General features: G+C 34.2%; 2 protein-coding genes across 10 annotated transcripts; one reads left to right on the top strand and one right to left on the bottom strand.

Annotated features, from left to right (window-relative positions):
- Nucleotides 1-16,900: 16,900 nt before the first annotated feature.
- LOC140956889 (F-box/kelch-repeat protein At1g22040-like) lies at nt 16,901-19,693 on the top strand. 2 transcript variants are annotated; one of them, XM_073413800.1, is made up of 2 exons: nt 16,901-17,097; nt 17,836-19,693. In XM_073413800.1, the coding sequence occupies exon 2, from the start codon at nt 17,919-17,921 to the stop codon at nt 19,347-19,349; it is 1,431 nt and encodes a 476-aa protein (XP_073269901.1). In that variant the 5' UTR covers nt 16,901-17,097; nt 17,836-17,918; the 3' UTR covers nt 19,350-19,693. The 2 variants fall into 2 exon arrangements, with proteins under 2 accessions (XP_073269901.1, XP_073269903.1); XM_073413802.1 differs by having other exon boundaries at nt 16,921-17,070.
- A 119-nt stretch (nt 19,694-19,812) lies between these two features.
- Nucleotides 19,813-26,269, bottom strand: LOC140956890 (aminotransferase ALD1, chloroplastic-like). 8 transcript variants are annotated; one of them, XM_073413807.1, is made up of 11 exons: nt 26,089-26,269; nt 25,693-25,795; nt 23,955-23,980; nt 23,801-23,874; nt 23,301-23,417; nt 21,845-21,907; nt 21,558-21,662; nt 21,414-21,464; nt 20,805-21,125; nt 20,523-20,729; nt 19,813-20,111 (listed from the first exon to the last, which is right to left on the bottom strand). In XM_073413807.1, the coding sequence occupies exons 2-11, from the start codon at nt 25,722-25,724 to the stop codon at nt 19,818-19,820; spliced, it is 1,290 nt and encodes a 429-aa protein (XP_073269908.1). In that variant the 5' UTR covers nt 25,725-25,795; nt 26,089-26,269; the 3' UTR covers nt 19,813-19,817. The 8 variants fall into 8 exon arrangements, with proteins under 8 accessions (XP_073269908.1, XP_073269910.1, XP_073269911.1 ...); XM_073413809.1 differs by lacking the exon at nt 26,089-26,269 and adding an exon at nt 25,496-25,580 and having other exon boundaries at nt 25,693-26,081; XM_073413810.1 differs by lacking the exon at nt 25,693-25,795 and having other exon boundaries at nt 26,089-26,266.
- Between the last annotated feature and the right edge of the window lie 513 nt (nt 26,270-26,782).

Genomic DNA, 26,782 nt, shown 5'->3' with positions numbered 1-26,782 from the left:
AGATGGACCCAAAGATCAAATTGAAATTATCCCATAATAAATCTTGAGCTATTATGTGGAACCATAAAATTGGGTAAATCTATATTTTTTCCCATTAAATAATTTTACCTAATTTATTAGGATTTTTACTTTATCATACGTGATACATCACGATATATACATTATCAGTTGATGTGGTATGACAATTCAATCTTTTCCCGAACACAACTTGTTCTACTATTTTTGGAGAGCCAATTGATCAAGATAGGAGGGAGACACTGCTCCAGTTTCGCCGAGCGTTCGAGTCTCGACCCGAACCCCAACCCCAACCCCAACCCCAACCCTTCTACCAAAGCAAAGAGTTAGGAGCTTCAACTTTAAAGGAGATCAGCAATGATTTCTCAATCTGATATGAATTTTTAGTTGAGAGTTATAAATATAAAATTGTATTTTTTCAAAAATTACAAACAAAAAATACTAGAAAACTATCAAATCATAACATAGTAACAACTAACCAGTTGAGTAAAAAAATTTCTCGTGATCACTATATATAAATATTGTAGAAGACTGTCGTCTTCGTAGAATCATAGTATATCTCCTTACTTCTCATTACTCAAGTCTCCAAATAAATTCTTCTCTCGATAAAAAGAAGTCATAAAATGTTTATATCGCATGCTACAATCAATGACTCCCTCTTTCTCTAGTTGAATACGTCGTTTCAATATTAGCTACATGTTTGTTCCGAGATTACGCTAAGGAGAGCATGATAATCGGATTTGTAAAAACATGATGATGAGGGTTCGTTCATCTGCTTCTTTGGCGAACATGTTCAGGTTCGAGCCGATATGTGTTATTGAAAGTAACTTACTTTCAATACCATTTAGCATGTATGATTTCGAGTTGGTAATCAAGTTTCTGACTATCATGGAACAAGTGAGGGTTTTTTTTTTTTTTCTTTTTAAAGTACAGGAGGAGGGGTGTGGGGATGAGACTCGAGTCTCTACAAATTTTTTTAAGGGTAAGACCAATGGGCTAGAAGCCCAGTCTCAATGGCAAGGCCCAAATCCAATTCATTACATTTTATAAAATATAAGTTAAGGGCCTTAAAAAATACTAAATAGGTTCAACCGGTTTTCGAAATTAATAAACCAAAACCTAACAAGTTTTTTTCAAGGAAAATATAAAAACTTTTGAAACAACCGAATCGAACTTCCAAATTAATTCAATTCGAATGATTATTTCGATCAAACAAAAATTATGCTCCTCTCACTTGGAGTTACCCATGAGACGAGTATCAACTAGCCAAAAATAAAATGAAAAAGAAAATGAGTATGATTAATTTTGAATTAAAGCAGGGTTTTTGTGAAACAGTCTCACGGATTTTTATATGTTAGACGGATTGAGTCGATTCAAAATTATACAAAAAATAATAATTTTGGTGTAAAAAATTATATTGTTTCATAAGTTGGATTGAATCAGAGATTTGTATCACAAAATTGACATGTGAGTTTGATTTCACAAGATTTTTTATGTGTTGTGTTTGAAAAAGTAGATCTCTCAACAGAAAAACTTCACCACGACTTTTTTTATAAAAAAAAAAAAAGAAAGAAAAAGAAGATTTAGTAACACGAAAAAGCAAAGTTAGATAAATAAAATTTATTTTGAAAACGTGTATGTCAGCACTGTTAAAAGTCAATTTAATCGGATAAAATGAATGAATGATTCATGCTTGGTTGGATGTTCTCGAAGAATGCTTATTGTTCATTACGTGTTGCAATAAATTGTTGCCAAATTTCAATAAGTTGCATTATTTTTATTCATTATTGTTTCAATTCTGTGATATTGCCCTATAAATTAATTAATTAATAAAATCCAAATATTGCTATTTATAAATAAATCACGCCACATGTGGATCGTGGATTTAAGAAAAAAAAAATTTTAAAAAAAGGAACTGGATAATTTTAATTATATATAAATATGTGTAATTAAATCTAAAATACTAAAATAACTTTAAATAGAAAATTAAAAATATTAATTAAGATAATATATAATAAATATTAAGTTATTATTTGTTTCCTTTTTCTAAATAAATAAATAAAGCAACTGCAATCGACATTCACTTCAATTTTCAAATATTCTAAGTCAAAAATAATAATAATAATAATAATAATAATAATAATAATAATAATATTCCAAATTCACCAAATAAGAAATTTTAATTATTATTTTTTCTTATAGATGTGATACTTATTTTCTGGCTCTTGATGTCTGACTACCAAACGTTAATTTTATAAAATCATTTTCCTTTCTCGGATATAATAATCATCTATATTGGGTAGAATAATTGAAACGTAATACTGTGGTTGTTATACGATTTAAAATATTTGAGTTGCATTGTTACCATTAATTATAGCTTTTGTTAAAGTAGCAAACGTTCGTTCCTAATTGGTATCAGAGCCAATATCACGTGTTTGATTCTCATTGATGGTAAGAAGTGCAATTATTGAGAGATAGATTGTTGAGTGGAATAATTAGTCATGTTGGGTAGAGCAATTGAAACGTGGTGCTCGAGCTGTTATACGGTTTCAAATATTTGAGTTGCGATATTACCACCAGCTATAATTTTTGGTAAAACGACAAGTGTTCGGTCCTAAATCTTATATATGTGTGTGTGCGCGCGGGGGATACATTTGGATCAATTCATACGGAATACTAATTCAAAGACTTGAAAGCTGTCTAAATACATATCTTTTTCCATCAATTTATTTATTCTAACCAAAGTCATTTTTAAAATATATTATTTTAAACAAAAATTTAAAACGTCATTATCCAAATATAATTACGTTTTCTCTAAAATTCTCTCCCTTATCTTCTTGTCCTAATTCATGTGCTTGAAAATAGCACCACATTACAACACAACAAAATAATACTTTATCCTATTTCCACTTTCTAGAATGAATGTTTGATCAAAATTTGAACTTGCCTTGATTTGTTTACTATAATTTTAATATTATTTACATAATATAATTTCTAAATCGAAATATATTATATAGAATATTAGAATTACTTATAACCCAAATCATTATTTTATTTCACAAAATAATCAAGATGACTGATTGATCACAATAATATATAATCTCCTAGGGACGTAGAGGATACGGACTAGTTCTAAAATACATGAACTTGTTGTGAAAAAGTAAAAATTTACGGTAAAAAGTAAAAATCTCAAACTCTCAAAATTATCACACTACACACTTTATAATATTTTTCTTTCAACTCAATTGTGATTTTCTTCACAAATGAGAGATCTATTTATAGAAAATCTTTACAAATAATCCAAAAATAAATTACATCATTACCTTCATCATCACACACAAATTTCAATATTCAACACCTAATTTTACCTAATTTTCAACATTCAAATATTCAACATTCAATATTAAAATATTCAACATTAAAATATTAAATTTCAACACTCCTCCTTGTGATGATGATCATAATGATTGTCTTCATTACGTGTTTTTATATTGCCTCGTTAAAAACCTTACTAGGAAAAACCCATTGGGATAAAAACCATAGTAAGGGAAAAAGAGTGCAGTCACGTAAACTCCCCCTCATGTTGACACGAACAATTCTTCACAAATTTCGTAGATTGCGCATCCCAATATTATATATGTGCTTTCTGAATATTGTCGTAGGAAGTGCCTTTGTGAAGAGATCTGATGAGTTTTCACTTGATTGAATGTGACGAACATCAATACATTTATTCTTCTCAAGCTCCTTGGTGAATGCGAAGAACTTAGGAGGAATATGTTTAGTTCTGTCGCTTTTTATGTATCCTTCTTTCATTTGAGCAACACATGCAGCATTATCTTCATATAGTATCACAGGCTTCTCGTCGAATGATAATCCGCATGAGATTTGGATATGTTGAGTCATTGATTTTAACCACACACATTCACGGCTTGCTTCATGTAGTGCAATAATCTCGGCATGATTTGATGAAGTTGTTACAAGTGTTTGTTTCTGTGAACGCCAAGAAATTGCAGTGCCTCCACGAGTAAATACATATCCAGTTTGAGAACGTGCTTTGTGTGGATCAGATAAGTATCCAGCATCGGCATAACCAATTATACTTGGATTAGCATCTTTTGAATACAAAAGTCCCAAGTCTGTCGTTCCTCGTAGATAACGGAATATATGTTTAATTCCGTTCCAATGTCTCTTTGTTGGATATGTGCTAAATCTTGCCAATAAATTTACGGCAAAAGATATATCAGGCCTTGTACAATTTGTAAGATACATAAGGGCACCGATAGCACTTAGATATGGTACTTCTGGACCAAGAATATCTTCATCATCTTCACATGGACGGAATGGATCCTTTTCTATGTTTAATGATCTAACAACCATTGGAGTACTTAAAGGATTTGATTTGTCCATATTAAAACGTTTAAGGATCTTTTCTGTATAATTTTTCTGGTGAACAAATATTCCACATTCTTTTTGTTCAATTTGTAAACCCAGACAATACTTGGTTTTTCCAAGATCCTTCATTTCAAATTCTTCTTTCAAGTATGACACAACTTCTTGAATTTCCTTATTTGTTCCAATGATGTTTAAATCATCAACATATACAGCAATAATTACGCATCCGGATGTTGTTTTCTTAATGAAAACACAAGGGCATATTGAATTATTTACATATCCCTTTTTCATCAAGTGATCACTTAGCCTATTATACCACATTCTGCCGGATTGCTTCAACCCATATAATGATCTTAGTAATTTCACAGAATAACATTCTCTGGGTTTTGAACTTTGTGCTTCAGGCATCTTAAATCCTTCAGGGATTTTCATATATATATTACTATCAAGTGATCCATATAAGTAGGCTGTAACAACATCCATAAGACGCATTTCTAAATTTTCAGATACTGCCAAGCTAATCAAATACCGAAACGTAATTGCATCCATCACAGGAGAATACGTTTCTTCATAATCAATTCCAGGCCTTTGAGAAAAACCTTGTGCAACAAGTCGAGCTTTATATCTTACTATTTCATTTTTCTCATTTCGCTTTCGAATAAAAACCCATTTGTATCCAACAGGTTTTACACCTTCAGGTGTAAGGACTATAGGTCCAAAAACATTACGTTTATTTAGCGAATCCAATTCAACCTGGATGGCATCTTTCCATTTTATCCAATCCTGCCGATTTTTACATTCACCAAAAGATTTTGGTTCATGATCTTCATTATCATTTATGATGTCGATTGCCACATTATAAGAAAATATATCATCAATTTCTTCTATATCTTTTCGGTTCCATATTTTTCCAGTATTAATATAATTGATAGAGATTTCATGATTCTCGTCAGTTTGTGGTTCTGACAAAACATTTTCATCATCATGTGTTTCTTCAGGAACATCATTCTCTATTTTGTGATCATTATGTGTTTCTTCAGGAACATCATTCTCTATTTTGTGATCATTGTGTTTCTCTATGAATTTTCTTTTTCGAGGATTTTTATCCTTGGAACCAACTGGCCTTCCACGCTTCAGGCGTTTAATGACATCATGACTATCTTCAATTTGTTTCTTCGGAATTTCAATTCGAGCAGGGGCATTTGCAGCATGTATATATGATTTAGTTACCCCTTTTGTGTCTGCAAATGCATCTGGTATTTGATTTGCTATTCTTTGCAAGTGCACAATTTGCTGTACATCTTTTTCACATTGTTTTGTTCTTGGATCCAGATGTAACAATGATGATACATACCATGTAATTTCTTTTTCGGTATGTTTCTGTTCTCCCCCTAACATTGGGAAGATTTCCTCATTAAAATGACAATCAGCAAAACGTGCTGTGAACACGTCGCCTGTCTGTGGTTCAAGATATCGAATGATCGATGGACTATCATAACCAATATAAATTCCAATCTTTCTTTGAGGTCCCATTTTCTTTCGTTGAGGTGGTGCAATAGGCACATACACCATACATCCAAAAATTCTCAGATGAGAAATGTCTGGTTCTTTACCAAATGCAAGCTGCAATGGGGAGTATTTATGATATGCACTTGGTCTGATGCGAATTAATGAAGCAGCATGTAAAATTGCATGTCCCCATATAGAAATAGGGAGCTTTGTTTTCATAATCATTGGTCTAGCAATCATTTGCAGACGTTTAATCAATGATTCAGCCAATCCATTTTGAGTATGTACATGAGCAACAGGATGCTCAACAATGATTCCCATAGACATACAATAATCATTGAAAGTCTGGGAAGTAAATTCACCAGCATTATCAAGTCTAATTTTCTTGATTGTATAATCGGGAAATTGATTCCTCAATTTTATTATTTGAGCAAGTAATCTTGCAAATGCAACATTTCGAGTTGACAATAAACATACATGTGACCATCTGCTGGAGGCATCAATCAATACCATAAAGTATCTGAATGGTCCACATGGTGGATGGATTGGTCCACAAATATCACCCTGAATACGTTCAAGAAACATTGGTGATTCAGTTTGGATTTTGGCTGGTGATGGTCTTATAATAAGTTTTCCAAGAGAACATGCTTTACATTGAAACTTATTATTCTGAAAGATCTTCTGGTCTTTCAATGGATGACCATGTGTATTTTCTATAATTCTTCGCATCATTGTTGAACCAGGATGTCCTAATCGATCATGCCAATTGGTTAATATTGAAGAATTATCAATTACCATGTTTGATTCAATGGGACGTATATGTGTATAATGCAATCCAGTAGGGAGCATTGGTAGTTTTTCAATCACATATTTCTTTCCTGATTTATATGTGGTAAGACACATATATTTCTCATTCCCTTCATTCATTGTTTGAGTATCATACCCATGGGAATATATATCATTAAAACTCAACAAATTTCTTTTCGATTGTGGTGAATATAAAGCATCATTGATCAAAAATTTTGTACCATGAGGTAACAAAAATTGTGCTTTACCACATCCTTTAATCAAGTCTACAGGACCTGATATTGTATTCACCATTGTTTTTATTGGTTTTAGTTCCAAAAAATATCTTTTATCTCGGAGGATAGTGTGCGTTGTACCACTATCAGGTATGCAAACTTCAGCTTGGTTCGTAGCATTTTCCATATTTGAACTTCAAAAAAATATGCAATGAAATAAAATTATTGACAATAAAATACAATACAATATAACACACTATAAAACATTATCATACGAATACATGAAAAAATAAAATATTTTACATATTTATTCCACCAGCAAATTGATCATTATCTGAGAAATCAATCGGGAAATCTCCAGCATCAAAATGAGTTGAATTATTCAAAGGTTCATTGTGTTCAGTAAAATTGGTCTCCTTTTCTTTCCCCTTTAATGATTCTTTATAAAGTTTACAAAGGTGCTGAGGGGCTCGACAAATATGGGACCAATGTCCTCGAGTACCACATCTGAAACAAGAACTTTCAAATCTTTTTGAGTGATTCTCATTAACACTCATATTCTCATGATGCCTTTTCGGTGGATGGTTTGGGACGCTCTTTTGAGATGAGTTATAGAAATAACTATCTCGATTATTTTCAAAACCACGGCCGCGTCCACGACCACGACCACTTCCACGTCTATGTCCACGTCCACGACCACGACCTCGATTTTGTCCTCGACCAAAATCTTGTCTATAATTTTGATTTTGGTTTTCAGGTTTGAATTCATTTTTGCTTACAGCATTTACTTCTGGAAATGCTGTTGATCCAGTGGGTCGAGACTGATGATTTCTCATTAATAGCTCGTTGTTCTTTTCTGCCACAAGAAGACAGACGATAAGTTCAGAATATCTCGCAAATCCACGCACTCTATATTGTTGCTGTAGAGTTATATTTGATGCGTGAAATGTGAAAAATGTTTTTTCAAGCATTTCCGATTCCGTAACCTCATGTCCACAAAATTTTAATTGCGAGATTATTCGATACATCGCCGAATTGTAATTACTTACTTTCTTAAAATCTTGGAATCTCAACATATTCCATTCATCACGGGCGGTCGGAAGTATAACTTCCCTTATATGTTCAAATCTTTCTTTTAATCATTTCCACAGAGCCATTGGATCTTTTTCGATGAGATATTCATATTTCAAACCTTCATCAAGATATCGGCGCAAAAATATTATAGCTTTTGCTTTTTCTTGTGATGAAAATATACCATTTTCTTTAATAGTCTCGCTTAGACCCAATGACTCAAGATGCATTTCTACATCGAGAGTCCATGACATATAATTTTTTCCCGTAATGTCGAGTGCAACAAATTCGAGCTTTGTCAAGTTTGACATGGTGGTACTAAAAAAATTTATGATGCATTTTATTAGTTAATGAATATTGCAATACAAAGTAATGGATAAACAACAAATACAAGCATTCGTAAAAATAAAGAAAACACACGAGGATGATATTCTCCGATAAGTACAAGATTCATGAGTATTATAACCAAAATAATTAAAAATAACTTTGTGAAAGCCATCTTCTTTTTTCTTCAAAAATTTGATGAAGAATAATTTTAGAGAAGAAGAGAAAGTTGGAGTGATTGAATGTGTTTGTGAGATCATATTTATAGGGCAAAAACTAGCCGTTTTGTTACCGTTTATGACCGTTGGTGTACAAAAAAATAAATGTATGTATTTGTATAATTTTATGGTAATAATATGGTGTATATAATATTAGTAATGTTTTAAATAATTATGTATATCATATCACAATATTATAATGAGGTGTCATAAGATATTTTGTTTAAAAACCTTATAGACATTTATACTTGTCGTATCCCTTATCGGGAGTGTGGGATGTCGTCTTAACATCCTCCCAGGATTTATAACAAGTTTTTTGAAAAATTTATTTTTATTATTTATAATAACATTATATTATATATTAAATATATAAACAATAAATAAATAAACAATAAAATAAATATTATTACTTTTGTTATCTTTTTCTTCTGTTTTGGAGCTTGGAAAAATATGGAGGACTTTTAGAGCTTCGTGCTGATAACGTGTTGTGAAAAAGTAAAAATTTACGGTAAAAAAGTAAAAATCTCAAACTCTCAAAATTATCACACTACACACTTTATAATATTTTTCTCTCAACTCAATTTTGATTTTCTTCACAAATGAGAGATCTATTTATAGAAAATCTTTACAAATAATATAAAAATAAATTACATCATTACCTGCATCATCACACACAAATTTCAATATTGAACACTTAATTTTACCTAATTTTCAAAATTCAAATATTCAACATTCAATATTCAAATATTCAATATTGAAATATTAAATTTCAACAGAACTCAAATTTTATAATTAATTGCTTTTTTTAAGGGAAAAAAATACATTCGTGTGTAAAATTATTCAACATTGGGAAATGGAATTTTAAGTGAGAAGACTTCTAAGCAAACTTGCATTGCTCGATCCACTTGTGGATTTAGAATCATTTGTGTCAGATATCCTGTAGTCCTATAAAGAAAAAAAATATATTTTTGTGTAAATAATAGTTCATAGGATTATATTAAAAAGATCAATGATTTCATACAAGAGATTTGATATTCTTTTGGGTTTTCACGGGGTACTAAATGTTATTCGTCCATATCTTACAACTCTTGATAATTGAATTTTGTGATTTTAACCCTTAACACTAATTATAACATGCATCATGCGGTTGCTACTTAAACAAAAGAAATATTCAAAAATAATTATAAATTAAAATTACGATTAATTGATAACAATATTAATATAAATTAAATAAAAATATTCCCTGACTGCAGCATCAAAAACTTGTTGCACGATTGCTTACCGCAAGTGTACTGTGTTAAGTTTCAGTATGATTAAGTACGAATTTTGTTATCATATAGAGTGTTTATTTAAAGCTTGTATTAAATAATGAAATTAGAATATTCAAACTTTATTTAAAATATTTTATTAGGATTTCGATTCGATTACTGACCAACAAATAAAATAAATTCGAGCGTACAAACACAATGAAAAATCAATGAGAGAAAGAATATATATGTGCGATTTCACTTGGTTTACATTATATTTAATTATCGTTGACCATTTACTATGCAAGAATTCTTAATCCTTCCTAACTCATTTCCCAAATGATAAGTAAAAATTAATCATCTAATATCGATTCCAATATCTATATCAGGAATCAAATATCAGATAATACAAACAACATAATAATTCTTTCAATGGCCTCAATAGAGTTATAGGCCTCCGGAAACTCTATAAACACCAACAATGTATTTTCCTATAGTCCTATTCAAAATCATATCTCTCGAGTGATAAATCTCAAATAAATATATAAATTTAATTAGTGATCAGTTAATTTAACGCAATCAATCCAGGAAAAATATAAAAAAATCGAATATATAAATCAACGATTCAAAAATATAGTTTCGACCAAGTTACGTCGTCCTCTAGATAATTAAATTAGTTTGTGACGAAATAACGATGACAATAAATCATGTTTTTCAACATCGAACTAAACAATAAAGCAGAATAAGTGTCTTCGTCCTCGAAATATGCGTTCTTCATCTTCGTTCTCAAGTTCCTCGTCTCCATTCCGAAAACCTTCCCCTCGTCTCACTTTTCTCTCTTTTTTGTGTGTCTCACGTCTGATCTCCTGCATGGCAACTAGGGTTGCGATCTTTTTATAACCTTGAAATTCCTCAAAGTTCATATTCTGCACATCCTGGCGAGGGGGCGCCTGGATCGGGCGCCACCACTTGGTGCTCTGATCTGGGCTTTCATTCTTTCAGCTTGGACTATGTTTCATTTCCTCGGCTAATCTGTTTCATTCTATTTCACCCCTTCTTGGTCGCAAAATGCTTGCAAACACTTGATTCATGCAATCGAAACAAATAACAACAAAAAAACGTAAATGTGCTCAACAACTAGCATAATCCTTCTAAAATCATAGCATAATTTAGGTGCAAAATTTAACCTTATCAAAACTCCCAAACTTGAACTTTAGCTAGTCCCTAGCAAAATAAAATAAAGATAAAACAAAGATCAACTTAGAAACAAAGAAGAGAATGCGAATAACAAACTTAAGTCGTGGAATTTTTCAATCGACATTGGCCTCATAGATAAAACATTATATCGACTGACTACCACAACAACTCAAGAATTCATGTGTGTGTGGAGTGTCAATTTCATTTACCTAATCAGATGCTAAGATAGATTCACATAAGTTATTGACTTTACAAACTCATGAGTTCCTAAACTTAAGCTTCAAACCACACTTTGCCAAGATAAACATCCATTAAAAATTTGGTTCAAGAGATATTCAAGAAAAGTGCATCAAAGTTTCATTCAGTGTCATGAGATGTGTATGTGCAAATGATCATATTCTAGACATGCTAACAATGTTTCCCAAGCGTCCATAAGCTTGACTCTCACAACTTTTCTCCTCTAATGTATTGAATAAATGTTACTGGGTTAATATGTATTTTAAGTTTGTAACGTTAGGCTACAGCACATGACTACAATAACGGGTAAGAAGTCAAAAATGAAAAAAAAAATTAGCAATATCATCATGTAATGCATTTCTTCATCTTTCAATCATCTCTTTTTATTCAGTTGTCATCATCCTCTGCGCATACTTCCCTATTATTTCATCAACACCTCATTAAGTACACTTTTTCTCCTCTGTTCCTTCGCTAGTGAAAATAAACTATATTTTTTTCATTTCTTATCAACTTTCTCGACTTTTCCAATTTTCTTAGCCTTTATCATCATATAGGAGTTATCAAAATCTCAAGAGCACTAAATGGACTTATTTCTATCAAACTTTACGTAGGAGTTAATGTATGTTGATAACTGTGTATTGATTATGCTATGATTGCCTGAGATTTCGAGGACGAAATCATGTCTTAGAGGGGGAGAATTGTAATGCCTGAAATTTTATTACGGTAATATGAGATTAATTATCGATAAATTGATGTGATTATAGTCAGATCAAGTCGAGAGCTGATTTAAAAGGCATCGAATTGAAAATGGAATAGCAATGCATGTACAAGAATGATCGGGCAGTGTTTTACGCGCACATGCGCGCAAGGCTTATCGCGAGGACAGAGGACCTCGCGCATATGCGCGAGGAGATGTATTGGTGATTGCCAAGTCCAGAGATGTTGGCGCACATGCGCGAAGAGGTGTGCGCATATGCGTGAGGTGCCCAGTAGCTAAGATTTCATTCCAGAGAATGTCGCGCATATGCGCGGGATTATGGCGCGCATATGCGCGAGACGTGCAGGGCAAAGAACGAGCCACTTGCCCCTCACCATGCATGATATATATATATATATATATATTCAAACTTCATTCATTATTCCTCAGAAAGAAACGAGAAGAGCTTCAGAGAATATCGTGAAAGATCCGCCCGTCAGAATTTCAATCCGACTTCAGTATCGTGTTTCTATCGACGAGAGCTTCAACTAGGCGTAAGTTTTATTGAATTTTGATATGGTTTGAAATTATGATATTGTCAGAATCGGATAGGATTGATATATGATGTTCTTGAGATATTAGACATCGTAGAACCGAGAACAGATTGAAGAACAGATTGTTTATACATTTTTTATGATTTTTCAGAGATGGAATTAAGATTATTCAGATTTCTGAGATTATGGATTATATTGGATATTGGTTATGATTTGTAATTGATATATATTGTTGTCTGAGTTGACGGGGATATCAAGACTATACTGTTATGCCGTCAAAACAGAATTAGATTGAGTATTGATCAGAATGAGTACTGATATGAGTTGTATATTGATATCGTTCCTATTCAACACGTCATTTCAGATTGGTATTGACAACTTCGAATTCAGGACTTCGACTTCGTCAGAACTACGACAAGAAAGGTATAAATCAATGTTAACCGGGAGATCGACTTGGGTCAGATTAGACTTGAGTTTCCCTAAATCACATACTTGTATGTTATTGTTTTCATACCTTTATGTTATTTGAATGAATATGCATAGTCTATTGATTTATAGAAAAGCAGAGAATAGCAGATAGCTATTTAGTGAGAGTCACTGACAGAGGTGCCAGATTTTGACGGAGTGGTCACTGGCCCATTGCACATTGTCAGAATAGGTATTGGCGGATATGCGAAGTCTATGGCGGATATGCCAAGATAATGGATATTTGAATTATATCGATGTTGCTTAGGAATGGATCGATTCCTATCGCGGAGATTCGGTATATTGTAATATCCAAGAACCGGGATCCCGAGATTAGAGATGAGTCAAGTCTGAGATGACGAGTCAAAGAGTTTTATCTGTATTAACCAATGTGTCATGAATTATGATTTATGTTTTGTGATACATGGTTTATGCTTGTGTATATGATTTTATGCATTGCATTGATTCATTGGTTATACTGGGGTTATATTCTCACCGGAGTTATCCGGTTGTTGTCTTGTTTGTATGTGTACATGACAACAAGTAGGACAGGATCAGGGTCAAGAAGAGGATGGGAGAAAGGACAAGTTAGCGTGGTGATCCGGATCAGGAGTAGTTAGGTTTCAGCACTTGATATATAGTATTTGAACCCTAGTTTAGTTTGTTATATGATGTACAACACTTGTACTTTTATACTGATGTGTATAATAGACTGATTCCATTACGTTCCGAATTTTTAAAAAAAAATTTAGACCCTGTTTATCTTAATTGATTGAATTATTCCCAAAGAATGATTAAGAAATGAATTAACGTCCGGATCCCCACAATCACAAAAGTTTAAAACTCAATCATCTACTCAGAACCACATGTTTGTTAATGTTCTCTATGCATCAATAGTATCAACGATTATGGAAACCGTGAATAAACAATGTGAACTCTTAAGCAATTGTAACCATTCACGACGACTTTATAACATGGTTTAAGATCTCATTTTCACGACTATTCTCAACATTGGCCAATCATTCCTTTTTCCACAACTTGACACACTAGACTCTATTTTTTTTATAACAAATATGACTCAACAAACTAGAAGAAATCTTTAGAAATATGATAACAGACAAACCAATCAAAATCAATCAATCCCATCATCTCCAAATTTAGAAATATGCATTGTCCTCAATGTATAAGAAAATTAAATAAATAAGGGCAAACACATACCTTCTACGACGACCGTCAGTAATCGTCTTCCTTATCGTCCACATCTTCTTTAACATAATCGCAGAACTCTTAGCGTGGCAACACAAAGAATTTTGTACATCATCTTCTCCCTTTGCTTTCAAACCTAAAAATCGAGATGTAGTTGGTTTATTGACTTTGAAAACATGTACTCGACTAAATTAAATAAATTGAAATCAATAAAAAGATAAACCAAACAAGGAAACAAAAAAATAACATGTATGAGTTTCTTTCCACATAACACTTTATTTGAAGTTGTCAGCCTTACTATATTCCCTTCACATTTAAGATGGATAATTTGCTATCGTGGGGTCATGTTTTCCACGATTCGCTTCTTTGATATTTGCATCCATCGTCACTGTGAGTCTATGTCCTTTGATATTATCGATGTTCCATCCATAGCATGAATGTAGTCACATAACTCTCGTGCTAATCCAATTTCCTCCTTACCTATCGATGATAATACACGGTCAAAGGTGCACTAGAATTGTTCAACATAGTATATTCCACACATGAGTTCAATGCTATAGTTTCAATATCAAGATTTTCTTTCACCGAAAATTTGAATGTTGTGGCTTTGCCACTATCCTTTTATCTTTCACAACAGATTATTCATTGATAGTTTCCACAAGCATTCTTTTATTAATATAAGAATCATAAGCATCAACCTTGGGGCATGAATTGAGTTTAGGTGAAAGAGTATTATGATTAAACATTTTAAACACAAGTTGTTCTCCATTCGACCTAAGTATCAATTCTCCTTTTTCCACATCGATCAGTGCTCTACTAGATGCGAAGAATGGACGTCCAAATATTAGTGATGATTCACAATCATTGTCCATGTCAAGAATTACAAGATCAAGAGAAAAATAAATTTTTCCATCTTTAACATAACATTCTCTACTACTCTTTTAGGATATTTAATTGATTTATCGGAAAATTTAAAGGACGCCGTGGTAGGTTCAATTGTTTATCCGCCCTAGCCAATAGCTTCTAAAAAGTATTTTGGGGATTTTTTTTACCAAGAACTTGGGTAAAGGCACTTGTCAGTATATCTGAAATATTCGAGGGAACATCCATGACCATCTTGTTGAACCTTTTAATGAACTCTCGTAGATTTTCCTATTCTTGTTGTTTGATATTGAAGAAACTTAGTGATGTTAGTGGATGCTTCTTACTGCTTGCAAATTAACGTAGAAATGTTCTGTCGAAGTCTTGAAAAAATTCTTATATTCCCTGGCCTAAGCAAGATGGATTATTGTTCAAGCTGACCAAAGTGGTTAGGAAGAACCTACACTTGAGCGGATCAAAGTACTGGTGAAGTAATGCAGCATTCTCAAACTGAGCTAGATGTTCTTCTGGATCTCCCTTGCCATCGTACTCTCCAACGTTAGGAAATTTAAAATTCTAAGGCAATTCAGCAGCAAGTATCAAGTATCTCGGTGGAGATAAGAATCCCCTGGGCTGGAGGGGGCAAGGGTGTATTCCTCTCCTCTCTAAGAAGTTTCATATCCTCTTTTAATAATTGTATCTCCTGAGTTTGGGCTTCATGATTTCCTCTGGGAAGAGAATTGTTGTCAAGTCTTTAATCCAAGACTTGTTGTACGGTAGTAATGATCAGTCGCCAGTTGGGGGTCGATGGTTGTTCTCTCCCAATCTACTCCTAGTACTAACCATCTTATCTATGTCTCTTTTTTAATTTCCCTCATACAACACTAATTGATATCAAAAATATCTCTGGACCCGGTCTAGTGATATTGATGCCCCCGAAAATCAACCTTTCTCAAGCCCTAACCTTTCTCGAGCCCTGAGTCATACTCGGCCGATCCCCTACTCGGCCGAGGCCTTACCTGTTAGACTGAAACCTCTGCTCGGCTGAGGCCCTGCTTGCTAGGCCAAGCCCATGCATGGTCGAGCCATATTCACCCAGAGCCTAGCCACGTACTTGATCTGATTTCAATGCAACCCAATGTTTACATATGAAGCCTCATTACCTCGGGCTTTAGACTTGAGGGAGTATGTTATAAAATATGTTACAAGTCCCATTAAGATGTTCGGGTATGGGGCGATGCCCAAACCAATTATACAAACTGGGACTTGTAAATGTTCTGGAGCCATTCCATATATCGATTAAACCTGCTCATCGTTCCAATATCTCATGATCCAAAAATCAAATAACCGTAATTAATTTGCAGTAAGAAGATTTTCGAAAAATACGAGCGGCAAGTGCAAGCATTTTAGTAGCTTCAAACAATGGCAGCAACTTCGAAAAAAGCCACAAGTGAGCAGAGACAACACGGTAACCAGATTGGCGACCATAGCGGATTTTGCACACAGATTTACTGCCTTGAGCAAATGTCAGAAGCTCGGGTTAGATCGAATAGTTTGGACAGGTCGGGTTGTAAAAGATTCATCTCACAAATTTGATCCATAAAAAATCTTACGTGAGGTTTTGTCATGAAGTAATTTAAACAATCTAAATCATACAATAATCCAAAATCATATTTTTATCGTTTTTACGGCTGAACCAATTATTTCTCCTAACAAAAAATGTCAATTTAATAATTGATGGATTAAAAAATTTAGTCAAGAGGATGGTTTATCACATTTTGAAGATGGTTTTTTTTTTTCATTTGAACACTATTAAACTTCATTAGCCACCAAAAAATTCTGTCAATCAATATATTATTTTCTAATAAATAATTAGTTTTTTATATATAAAATAGAATGAAGATGAACTAGTTTAATCAGAAGTCACCAAAGGCTGTGGAAAAGGGGGCGAGCCCCTACGTAATAAAATTTTAAAAAAAAATTAGTACCACAAAAAAAAATCCGAAAATACGACCACTAAATAATGCCTACACCTCTGTGCGCAATCTGAGACTGGTACGTGATTTTGTCTGTGGATTTGAGGTAAATTGATTGATTATCTTTTGATATTGGTGGTGGTGTTCTTGTGGGTGTGTATCGGGCTGAATTCTTGTTTGTTTGGACGTAAAATTTGGTATGTGGTTCTTCGGGGATCTCGATTTCAGGATTTCTCATCCGGGCTCTCTTTAATTTCGCAGGATTTTGCGATTTTTTTTGTTTTGAATAAAGAATGCTAAATGCTCGCAACATTTTGTTGTTTTTTTTTGTGAGCTATTTGTATTTGAATTGTAATTTTAGTATTTTGAGTGGTTTGAACTTTCAAATTCTTTGTCACTGAAATGGCTCAGCAAAAACAATTTAATCGCTGGATTGATTTCCAGTTTATGGTAAATAATGAAATTACATCTGCTTTTTATACTAAGCTGTTGCCTGATTTTTGGTTCCATGGTTAGTTTGAGACTTCGGGAGTTTCAGTCTTCCTTCTCTTTTTCCAGAGGAGACCTTGAGATTTTTTGAGACTGATATGTGGTTGACTTGTGACTGAAATAGTTGGTCATTAACAGCTAATGGGATCAATCCATAATTCTAGATTTTCCCTCGGATTTACGATCTAGACTATATGATGGGTTGCAGTTTCTGCCATTAATGTTGTTTCGATGTGGAATTTAATAGTTTACTAGTTTTCTATTGGAAGTGAAGGATGTTGATGTGGTTACACTTCTTAATTAAGTAATTTCATTTGTTCTGATCAGTGACTTGTTGGTCTTTGAAATTATCTAGGAAATTTCGCTTACACATGTTATATAGAAGTTGGCGGTGAGTTCTCTTTGTTTTTACTGATTAAAGAATCAAGAAAGGAGTCGATGGGAGCTAGATTGAGTCTTAATAATCATAAGGTGAGCGCCAGTGACCTCTTTGAGGTGTCGCAAAGTGAAGCATGTAAGAGATTACGGACATCTGACGGGTTTTGGGACGAAAATCCAAGATTAATTCCTAGTCTTCCTGATGAGTTGTCGATTCAGATTCTTGCCTGGCTTCCAAGAGTTTGGCATCTCAATGCAAAGTTGGTTTCAAGAAGCTGGAAAGCTGCTTTAACGAGCAGAGAACTTTTTAAACTAAGAAAAGAACTTGGTGCAACGGAAGAATGGCTATACATATTGACTAAGATTGATGGTGCTAGACTCGTATGGTATGCGCTGGACCCAGTCTCCAATATATGGCAACGGTTGCCTCTAATGCCAAATGTTGCTGCTGAAGATGGAACGAGATGGGGCCTATCTGGTCTTCGATTGTGGAACATGGTCAATTCAAGTGTTGTTGCAGATGCCATAAAGGCATTGTTTGGGAGGAAGGATGCATTGGACCAAATCTCTTTTTGTGGTTGTGCAATCGGAGCTGTTAATGGATGCCTATATGTCCTTGGTGGATTTTGTAGGGCTTCAGCCACGAAATCTGCCTGGCGTTACGATCCTGTTGTAAATTCTTGGACTGAAGTGGCTCCCATGTCTACTGGCAGAGCTTATTGCAAGACCGGTGTCTTAAACAACCAACTTTATGTTGTTGGCGGTGTTACTCGGGGACGAGGTGGGCTTATTCCTCTTCAATCAGCAGAAGTTTTCGATCCGTGCTCTGGTATATGGTCTGAGGTACCCAGCATGCCATTTTCAAAAGCTCAGGTTCTGCCAACTGCTTTTCTTGCTGACCTACTGAGACCCATTGCAACCGGGATGACCTCATATCGAGGGAAACTATACGTTCCTCAAAGTTTGTATTGTTGGCCGTTTTTTGTTGATGTTGGAGGAGAGGTCTATGATCCAGAGACAAATTCTTGGGTAGAAATGCCATCTGGCATGGGGGAGGGTTGGCCTGCAAGGCAAGCCGGAACTAAACTAAGTGTCCTTGTTGAAGAGGAGTTATATGCGTTGGAGCCATCTAACTCTCTAGATAGTGCCAGGATCAAATTGTATGATCATCAAGATGATTCTTGGAAAATAATCGAAGGGGATGTACTCATTCGCGACCTTGCTGACTCAGAATCTCCATATCTACTTGCAGGTTTTCTTGGAAGATTGCACGTGATTTGTAAAGATGCAAATCATAACATATCAGTTATGCAGGCCACTAGGCAAAATCGGCTTGATCCCACTCCATCTACCTCAACGGCTAATCTAGGCGAATCTTTGCAAGAGTTTTCAGAATCTGTTTCAGGATCATGGGAAAATATCTGGAAGGTTATTGCCACTACAAATGCTGGATCTGCAGAGCTAGTTAGTTGCCAAATCCTTGATATCTAGCTCCAGCACTCGACCAAGTAAAATATGTGTCCTAATCTTGCATTTCCTACTTCTGATCGGTCAGTCTACGAGTTTTACATGATACTATGATCATTGTGGATAATATTTTTCAGGCACCTTAGAATAGTAAATATATATCTTTGATGTCCAAATATATCTTTTCTTGAAATTCATTTTCTGCCCGATTTGCGTGCCTGGGAGAGCGGATGACTATATTTTTGTACATTTTAGCTCGGGCTATCTGGATTTTGAATGGCATTATGAAGGAACTTGTATAGAGAGATGCATTTGAATAGTTTTTTCTAAAGATATTAAGTCAAATATACGCATATTGATACAGTCCAGTGATGACTATTTACATCTATGACATTAAATGGTCGCTAATCATTAAGTGAATGACAACAATGTATAATTCTTAACAAGCTTATATAATTTTTTTCTTTTGATTTTCTGACTCTTTCCATTTGTCTATGAGAGATGACTTCTCAGCCTCTTCGAAGCTTCGAGGATGTTTTCTCTCTGACCAAATGCAGTAACCCTTATAAACTCTTTGCCTGCTGGTCCGAATCCAGCTCCTGGAACTGTTATTATGTGTGCTTTCTCAAGTATTTCATTAAACACATCCCAAGAATTCGAACCTGGAAAATGAACCCAAAGATAAGGGGCGTTTTCACCTCCGTATGCCTTCAATCCCAATGATTTAAAAGTCTCCAACAGTATCTCAGCATTCTCCTTGTAGTAATCAACAAGAGAGAGTACACTCTGCAAACAATTTTGCAAGAAGCATTCATCAACTCTATAAACTTCTCTCCAATAGGGGGAGAGGACTAACATATCTACGCAACTTTATGAATTCTAGGGCAACATATATGATTGGGACAAACATAATCATTAAGATAATATTTATGGGGGTAGAGAACAAGTGCCACTTCTTATCCGACATTAGATTGAGAAGACAGATCTAAACATTCGGGAAACGGGGGACGAGGAGGGTCAGGTAGAGGCATTGAATAGATTTTGGGAGGTCGAAACTTGTAACTTTTGAAAAAGCATATTAAATTTGAAAACAAAAATCCGCTTGACGGGTGGTGATGACATCTCTTTCCCTCCGCTAGATCGTCCACTGGCTACAATCACTATTTGCAAACATTAAATTTAGTTTTCATATTTTACCTTGAAACCTTCTGAGGACAAACTAGCAAGGCCACCAGCCTGAGCTATCCTGGAAGCACCGTTGAAGCAAGTAGTAACAATGCGGTTAAAGTCATTTATGACACGTAACCCATTCAAATACAAGAGATCCTCAGGCACCACAGTCCAACCAAGACGAACCCCAGTGAATCCAGCTATCTTGGAGAAGGATGAGATTTCAATAGCAACCTGCAGCTTTATCCTCCAAATCAGAGAGTCGATGCCTTAATTCAGAAAACACAAAATTTTGAGCCAGAGTTTTACCTTTCTGGCACCAGGGATCTCATATATTGATCGAGGTCTTCCATCTGTAATATAAACAGCATAGGCCGAGTCATACACAATAATGGATCCATTGTCCTGAGCAAATTGCACGAGTTGTTCCAATTGTTCCCGGGTCGCAGCATGGCCGGTTGGATTGTTTGGAGAGCAAAAGAAAATTATATCGGTTCGTGGAGTTTTTGAGAGGTCGGGGAAGAATCCATTACGAGCCTCGCATTTCATGTACTTGATATTCTCATATCTCCCTGATTCTTTGTCAGCATCACCGGTCTGACCAATTATCACACTTGAGTCTACATAAGCCTGTCTTTGAGAATGCCTAGTTAGAATTAGAAAACATAAAAGACTAAAAGATGTATAATATAAGATCTTGCGAGACTCGGTACAATGGACTCCGATAGTTACTCTGTAGATGCCCTTATTTTGCAAATATGTCAACCGAAAGTCTAAGAAGAGTCGGTCAGATCAGATGGTCTGATAAGCTCATTCACACTTTTGCCACAATGCGATATGCAACAATCAATCATATTACACAAAAGCGATTTCCTTACGTAAGGAGATTAAAATATCAAAATAAAGCTCAACGATTACCGGAAAAATAGGATCTTGGACAGCTACTGACATATTCGACCCAAATAACAGCTGCAAGAAAATAGAAACGTGAAGATCAACCAACTCTCGCAACCAACAGAGAAAACCAAGCACCTTCAAGTCCTCGTTATATCTTATATATACCTGAAGGCGAGAGATATCACATTGTGCACCATCGGATACAAATACTTCTGTGTCCTTTATACCCATTTTTCCATAAAATGTTTTTGCTATTGCGTTTCTTAGTTCCTGCAACATTGAAATTTGAGTCATCTACGGAAAAAAAACTAACTTTACACGATCATACAATCATAAAGGATTTCAAGAATTTAACTTTCAGTTGACTAATGATATAAAAATAAGAGCTTCAACTAGTTTGCAAATGTTACTACTTTTAACTACCAAAACAGATGTCAGTTAGTTCTTTTTACCTTGCATCCTTGTTCAGCTCCATAGCCTCTATAACCTGTAGGTGTTGAAAGGCCCACTGCATACTGCAATATAGAATGTCAAAATCAAATTATTTAAACCTGTTTAATGAAATTAATGGCAACATATATGTCTCAACATAATGGAAATCTCAAAACCATGGGATTTGGCTTGTTTTCTCCCCTAAGTTTATCTCCAGATCTCCATTTCTATGCATTCATATGAGAGAGCAATCATAATTTTCAATTATTCCAATAAATCACCAAGATGAGAAAATCCAAGAAATCAACACTCCCAACATAATAGCACAAAATCGAAATAGTTTGTTTTCTATAGCCAATATGGATGGTGATACTAGCAAGCAAGTTTCTGCCAAACTACAGGACAAAAAAGATTATGGATCCTACGAAGCAGCGCAAATTATCTCTAAAAGAAGAAAATTAGAAATCTTAAGAAAACTCAACCATGATTATTCATGATTAAATCTGAGACATTAACGAAGCTGTAACTTTTTAAATGGGAATTATTTTGGAGGTTAATAAAAAGCCTTTGGAATGATGTGTTGATCTAGTCGCCACCGGAGCCACAAAAGACTTATCTAAATTGATTCATTTCTATCGATAAACTCCAATTGCATCATAGGAATTAGAAAAGAGGGGTTCTTTCGTATAATTATAGTTATTATCGTCATCTCTTTCTGCGATTCCATCGATTATACCTATTTACACAAATCCCTCGACGATTCCCGCTCGTTAATACATAAAGTCCGATAAGCATATCTTGAGTTGGAAATTCTTCTTTTAAGGATATACCAGGGAGGAAATTTTGAGCATATTCTAAATTTAGATGTAGAGGTGAATTACTAAGAAATTTTCGTTACTGAAAATCTCCTACATTTAGCCTATTGAAGCAAGCGGATTGTCTTCTCATTTTTCCTTAAGAAGTTGCTATGACCTTCCCAGTTTGAGGCCAAATTGCTAAAGCAATAATTGTTTCAGTCCCAGCAACCAAAAATACATGATTTAGAAACTGGAAGCTAGATGTAAACAACGAGATATGAGTCATATTGGACAAATATGACTTAGATGGTTTTTTTAGACTACTTATGAGTCAACTCCAATTAATTAGATTGAAGAATATATAAGTTAGCTGGGAAATTAGTATAGAGAAACAGCAGAAATTGAATTATTCCAATATGAACTGTCAACTTGGATGATATAAATTGGCGCATGATTGAATGAGAACAGAAGAATGATTAAGGTGCAAAGAACTATATTTAACGTTCATTATTTTCTACTGAAAATAAACATAAATTCACTTGGAACTAATGAGTGCAGCACAATATGAAACTACTCGACCATTTCAAATCATAAGAAGGTATTAATATATTGCTGATTAATGAATGGAGAGTAGGCCATAAAGAAATCCTTCAACAAAAAGGATTACAAAGAAGCTTACATTAGCCATGCTCGAAGCTATGACATCTGGCAACGGCTGTGTGGTGTCACCGATGCCAAGGCTTATGACTTTTGCATCGGGATACTTTCTGATGTGTTGAAGTTCACGTGCAGAAATCTGTGAAGTAAGACTTTAGATTCATGATATCTAATCACTCGTTGAATATTTTCTGGTGATCTTTTATTGATTTGATTACTGTTTTAAATGCAATTCATGAAAACCTCATAAGATAAAGGGATGATTGTAAGGCATTACAGCAAGAAATTCACCGGATAATTGGATCAATCAATCTCGATCATAGTATGTTTATGTTTGGAAAATTAATTTCAAGCTCTATTACCAAAAGAAGAATTTTGAGTATGCAATAAAAAAATAGAGCAACAATTGTTTTGCGATTATGTTTGGAAAACTAATTTCAAGCGCCATTACAAGATAAGATTTCATAGTCAAAAATGGTTTCCAACAAAAAACGCAAGGAAAAGGACTAAAACACCACCAACCTCAGGAAACAAATAGTTATTTTCCAGCCTCTCCAACTTTGGATTACGAGCAACTTTTGTTCGATAATTGTTATCTGTATGAATCATCTAAATAGCTTAATAACTAGCTGATGAAAAAATTGAAGTTACCCCACGAAAAATTGCAAGCATGTACCTTTTTCATTGTCCAGTGCTGTGATCCTGCATAAAAATCAGTTGAAAACAGGATATTATTAGAGACTGTTATGTAGAAATCATCTGCTTGGGAAAAGTTAAACTCAGTCGAAGACATTACTTAGATTTTGCGTGCGAAGAGGTTTTGCATGGCATGAAACTGAAAGATATAGCCCTAAGCATGTTTTTCTATAGGTTATGCTAACATACAGTAACCCTCTAAAATAATGTGTGGATATATTGTGTATGAGTATTAATGTTGCACAAGAATGTTGAATTTATACTCGTTATAATTCGTTAATGAATGTTTTGTGTCACTTTGGCCATGCATCCACACATCATGTCAAAGTAAGCATGCTCTTGCATGGTCTCCTTTGAATTTTTTGTCTGTTAAATTCATCAAATTATTAAAACAGAATTGTCCATGTATTGTATCATAGTCCATGGTTTTGTTTCTTTACAGTATCTAGATTACAGTATCCATGTAATTTACCAAATGCAGACCAGAACAAAGATACCTTTTCAAACTCTTCCACCTTAAAGGACATTATTTGGTAAACCATGTTGATGTGGCGAACTGATAGACATCTGAATATCTGATTTAGTAGCAAATCTTTGATACTATTTCTGGAATTTTTATTTTTATCTTATACTTCAGCTATATCATGTACAATAGCTGACTAGATAAATCGTCGATAATCTTTTAAATACTCTGATAAGCTACCTGATGACTAGACCGTCTGATTGAGCATGCATTATATCAAACCATTTCCTGTTTGAGTTATATGGAAAAAATTAAAAGCAAGAAACAGCATGATGCTGCATTGTAATTTACTTTCGCCCAAAGAGGTGCCAACATGGATCCAAATAGTTGGTCTATTAGATTACTTGCAGTTGAATTGAATATGTATCACTTAGCATTTATGGATTTTATTAGACATTCTTTGACACTCAACGAGCTAAGGGATAATGTTAAAGGCATGAAGGCCATTAAATAATTATCGCCCTTTCTAGTCCTCTTCCACTGAAATCCAAACACAACTAAGGCCAATGCTATTTTTGCCACCTTCTACGCATAAAGATAATTCGAGTTCTAAATCCAATTGATAATCATGTACAAATCCAAAATCGTTTTGCCTTTTAGTTACAGGAACCGAGCATGCCGCCTCCTTTTTTACCTGGTAGTTTCTAGTGAAACTTCCATACAATTTCAGATGAATTTACAGATGTTCAACATGGCTTCATAATGAACAACCGGTGTGATCAAATCATACAAGGGAAAAGTATATACCCTTGCCCCCATTTCATTACAACGAAAAAACATGGCTTTCGAGTACTTTGGAATTTGCATTGTTCTTTTATGTGTTCCAGATGCCAATTCTTGACCAAAGACAAGTAAAATCTTCCATACATCGATTGAAAGAGACATCACTTGATGATAAAGTAATATAGAAACTTTCAAACAAAATCTGAGAAAGCAAGCTGGAGAAATGAAAACATGTACAAAATTAAACAGTAAAATATTCCAGAAGAGGACTTGACCTTTTAAATATACGGAAAGCCAAGAATAAGGCAACCTTCCCTACACGAGGGACAGATCAGCGAGAAATTCAATTATCACATTCATCTATTCAAATAACAATAAATTTGAAAATTGAGACCAACCTATTCACATAAGGTCTTGGCGTGGACCACGAGCCACTGCCCTTTAAAAGGACCTAAAGTAATTTTATACGTACCGTGGTATCTTTAACGAACTGTTTCCCTTCATCCAGTGTCATCCCAATCCATGAAAATCCTAGGTCCGCACTGGGCCTGAACTGAGGGGCATCAGACCAAAACCTACGACGCAACATATGCACCTTATGTATCGACTACTGTGCCTAGTTGGTCACCCCCACGAAGTCAAAATATTGATCCTATAATCTTAGTACAATCATTTTTTCCACAGAAGTGCCTGGATTTTACTTGTAAAAAGAAAGGTTCACACTTCACATAAGTTCCAAAATTTTGTTGACCCAGAACGAAATTTAACAAGCCCAGCATGTTATTTTACCACCATGTTAAAGGCCAAATTTTGAAACAGGAAACAACATTATCCATTCAAAGTCGCACAAGAATTCTACCACGCATACCATAGAAATTTGACTGCGAAGAAAAATCTCTCATTCCTGGTCAATACCGACAAGGTTTATTTGAAAATTTTGGAGTCAAAGCAACCCCAAATACCTGCTATGTGAATCGGTACGAGTGCATGAATATTAGAGGGCAATCAACGCCTGTTCTCATGAAAATGCAGTGCAATTCACCATTTTGATCGATTTTGTGTGTGGATAAATGGGATTTGGAACTTTCACGGGCTCTCAACAAAGGAAGAAAATGTCTCATATCATATGGTCTCACGAATTTTTATCTATGAACGGATCAATCCTATCGATATTCACGATAAAATGTAATACTCTTAGCATAAAAAATAATATTTTTTTTATGGATGACACAAATAAGATATATGTCTTACAAAATACGATCCGTGAGAACGTCTCACACAAGTTTTTGTTATAATACAAATGTGAAATAATTTTAATAATTGATAATATTAAGATTGGGATGACAATGAATCTGTCGAATATATGAAGTAAACTGGTTAGATCCACAAACAATTACATTTTTTTATTTTTAACTAGTATGTATATTACAGAAATTAAACAAAATAATTCAACAAAAGAATTTTACAAAATCAATTTAATCAAATAACTGATACATTTTCTATACAAATAAGCAATGATATGGTGTAATGGGTTTTGTATTATAAGACTTGTTATACATTGA

Source organism: Primulina huaijiensis, chromosome 14 (genome assembly GCF_012295235.1).
Source record: "Primulina huaijiensis isolate GDHJ02 chromosome 14, ASM1229523v2, whole genome shotgun sequence".
Taxonomy (NCBI): domain Eukaryota; kingdom Viridiplantae; phylum Streptophyta; class Magnoliopsida; order Lamiales; family Gesneriaceae; genus Primulina; species Primulina huaijiensis.
The sequence above is the reverse complement of the archived record's forward strand: the minus strand, read 5'-3'. Positions and strand labels throughout refer to the sequence as shown.

Bases quoted from the DNA above. Each gene is read 5' to 3' on its own strand.
- LOC140956889 (XM_073413800.1), top strand. From the start codon at position 17,919: ATGGGAGCTAGATTGAGTCTTAATAATCATAAGGTGAGCGCCAGTGAC.
- LOC140956890 (XM_073413803.1), bottom strand. From the start codon at position 25,366: ATGTATGGAAGATTTTACTTGTCTTTGGTCAAGAATTGGCATCTGGAA. The intron at 23,981-25,244 runs GTATATACTTTT...ATTTTTATGCAG, and splicing joins GTAATGAAATGGGGGCAAGG to GATCACAGCACTGGACAATG. The intron at 21,663-21,844 runs GTAAAAAGAACT...TCAATGTTGCAG, and splicing joins GAGCTGAACAAGGATGCAAG to GAACTAAGAAACGCAATAGC.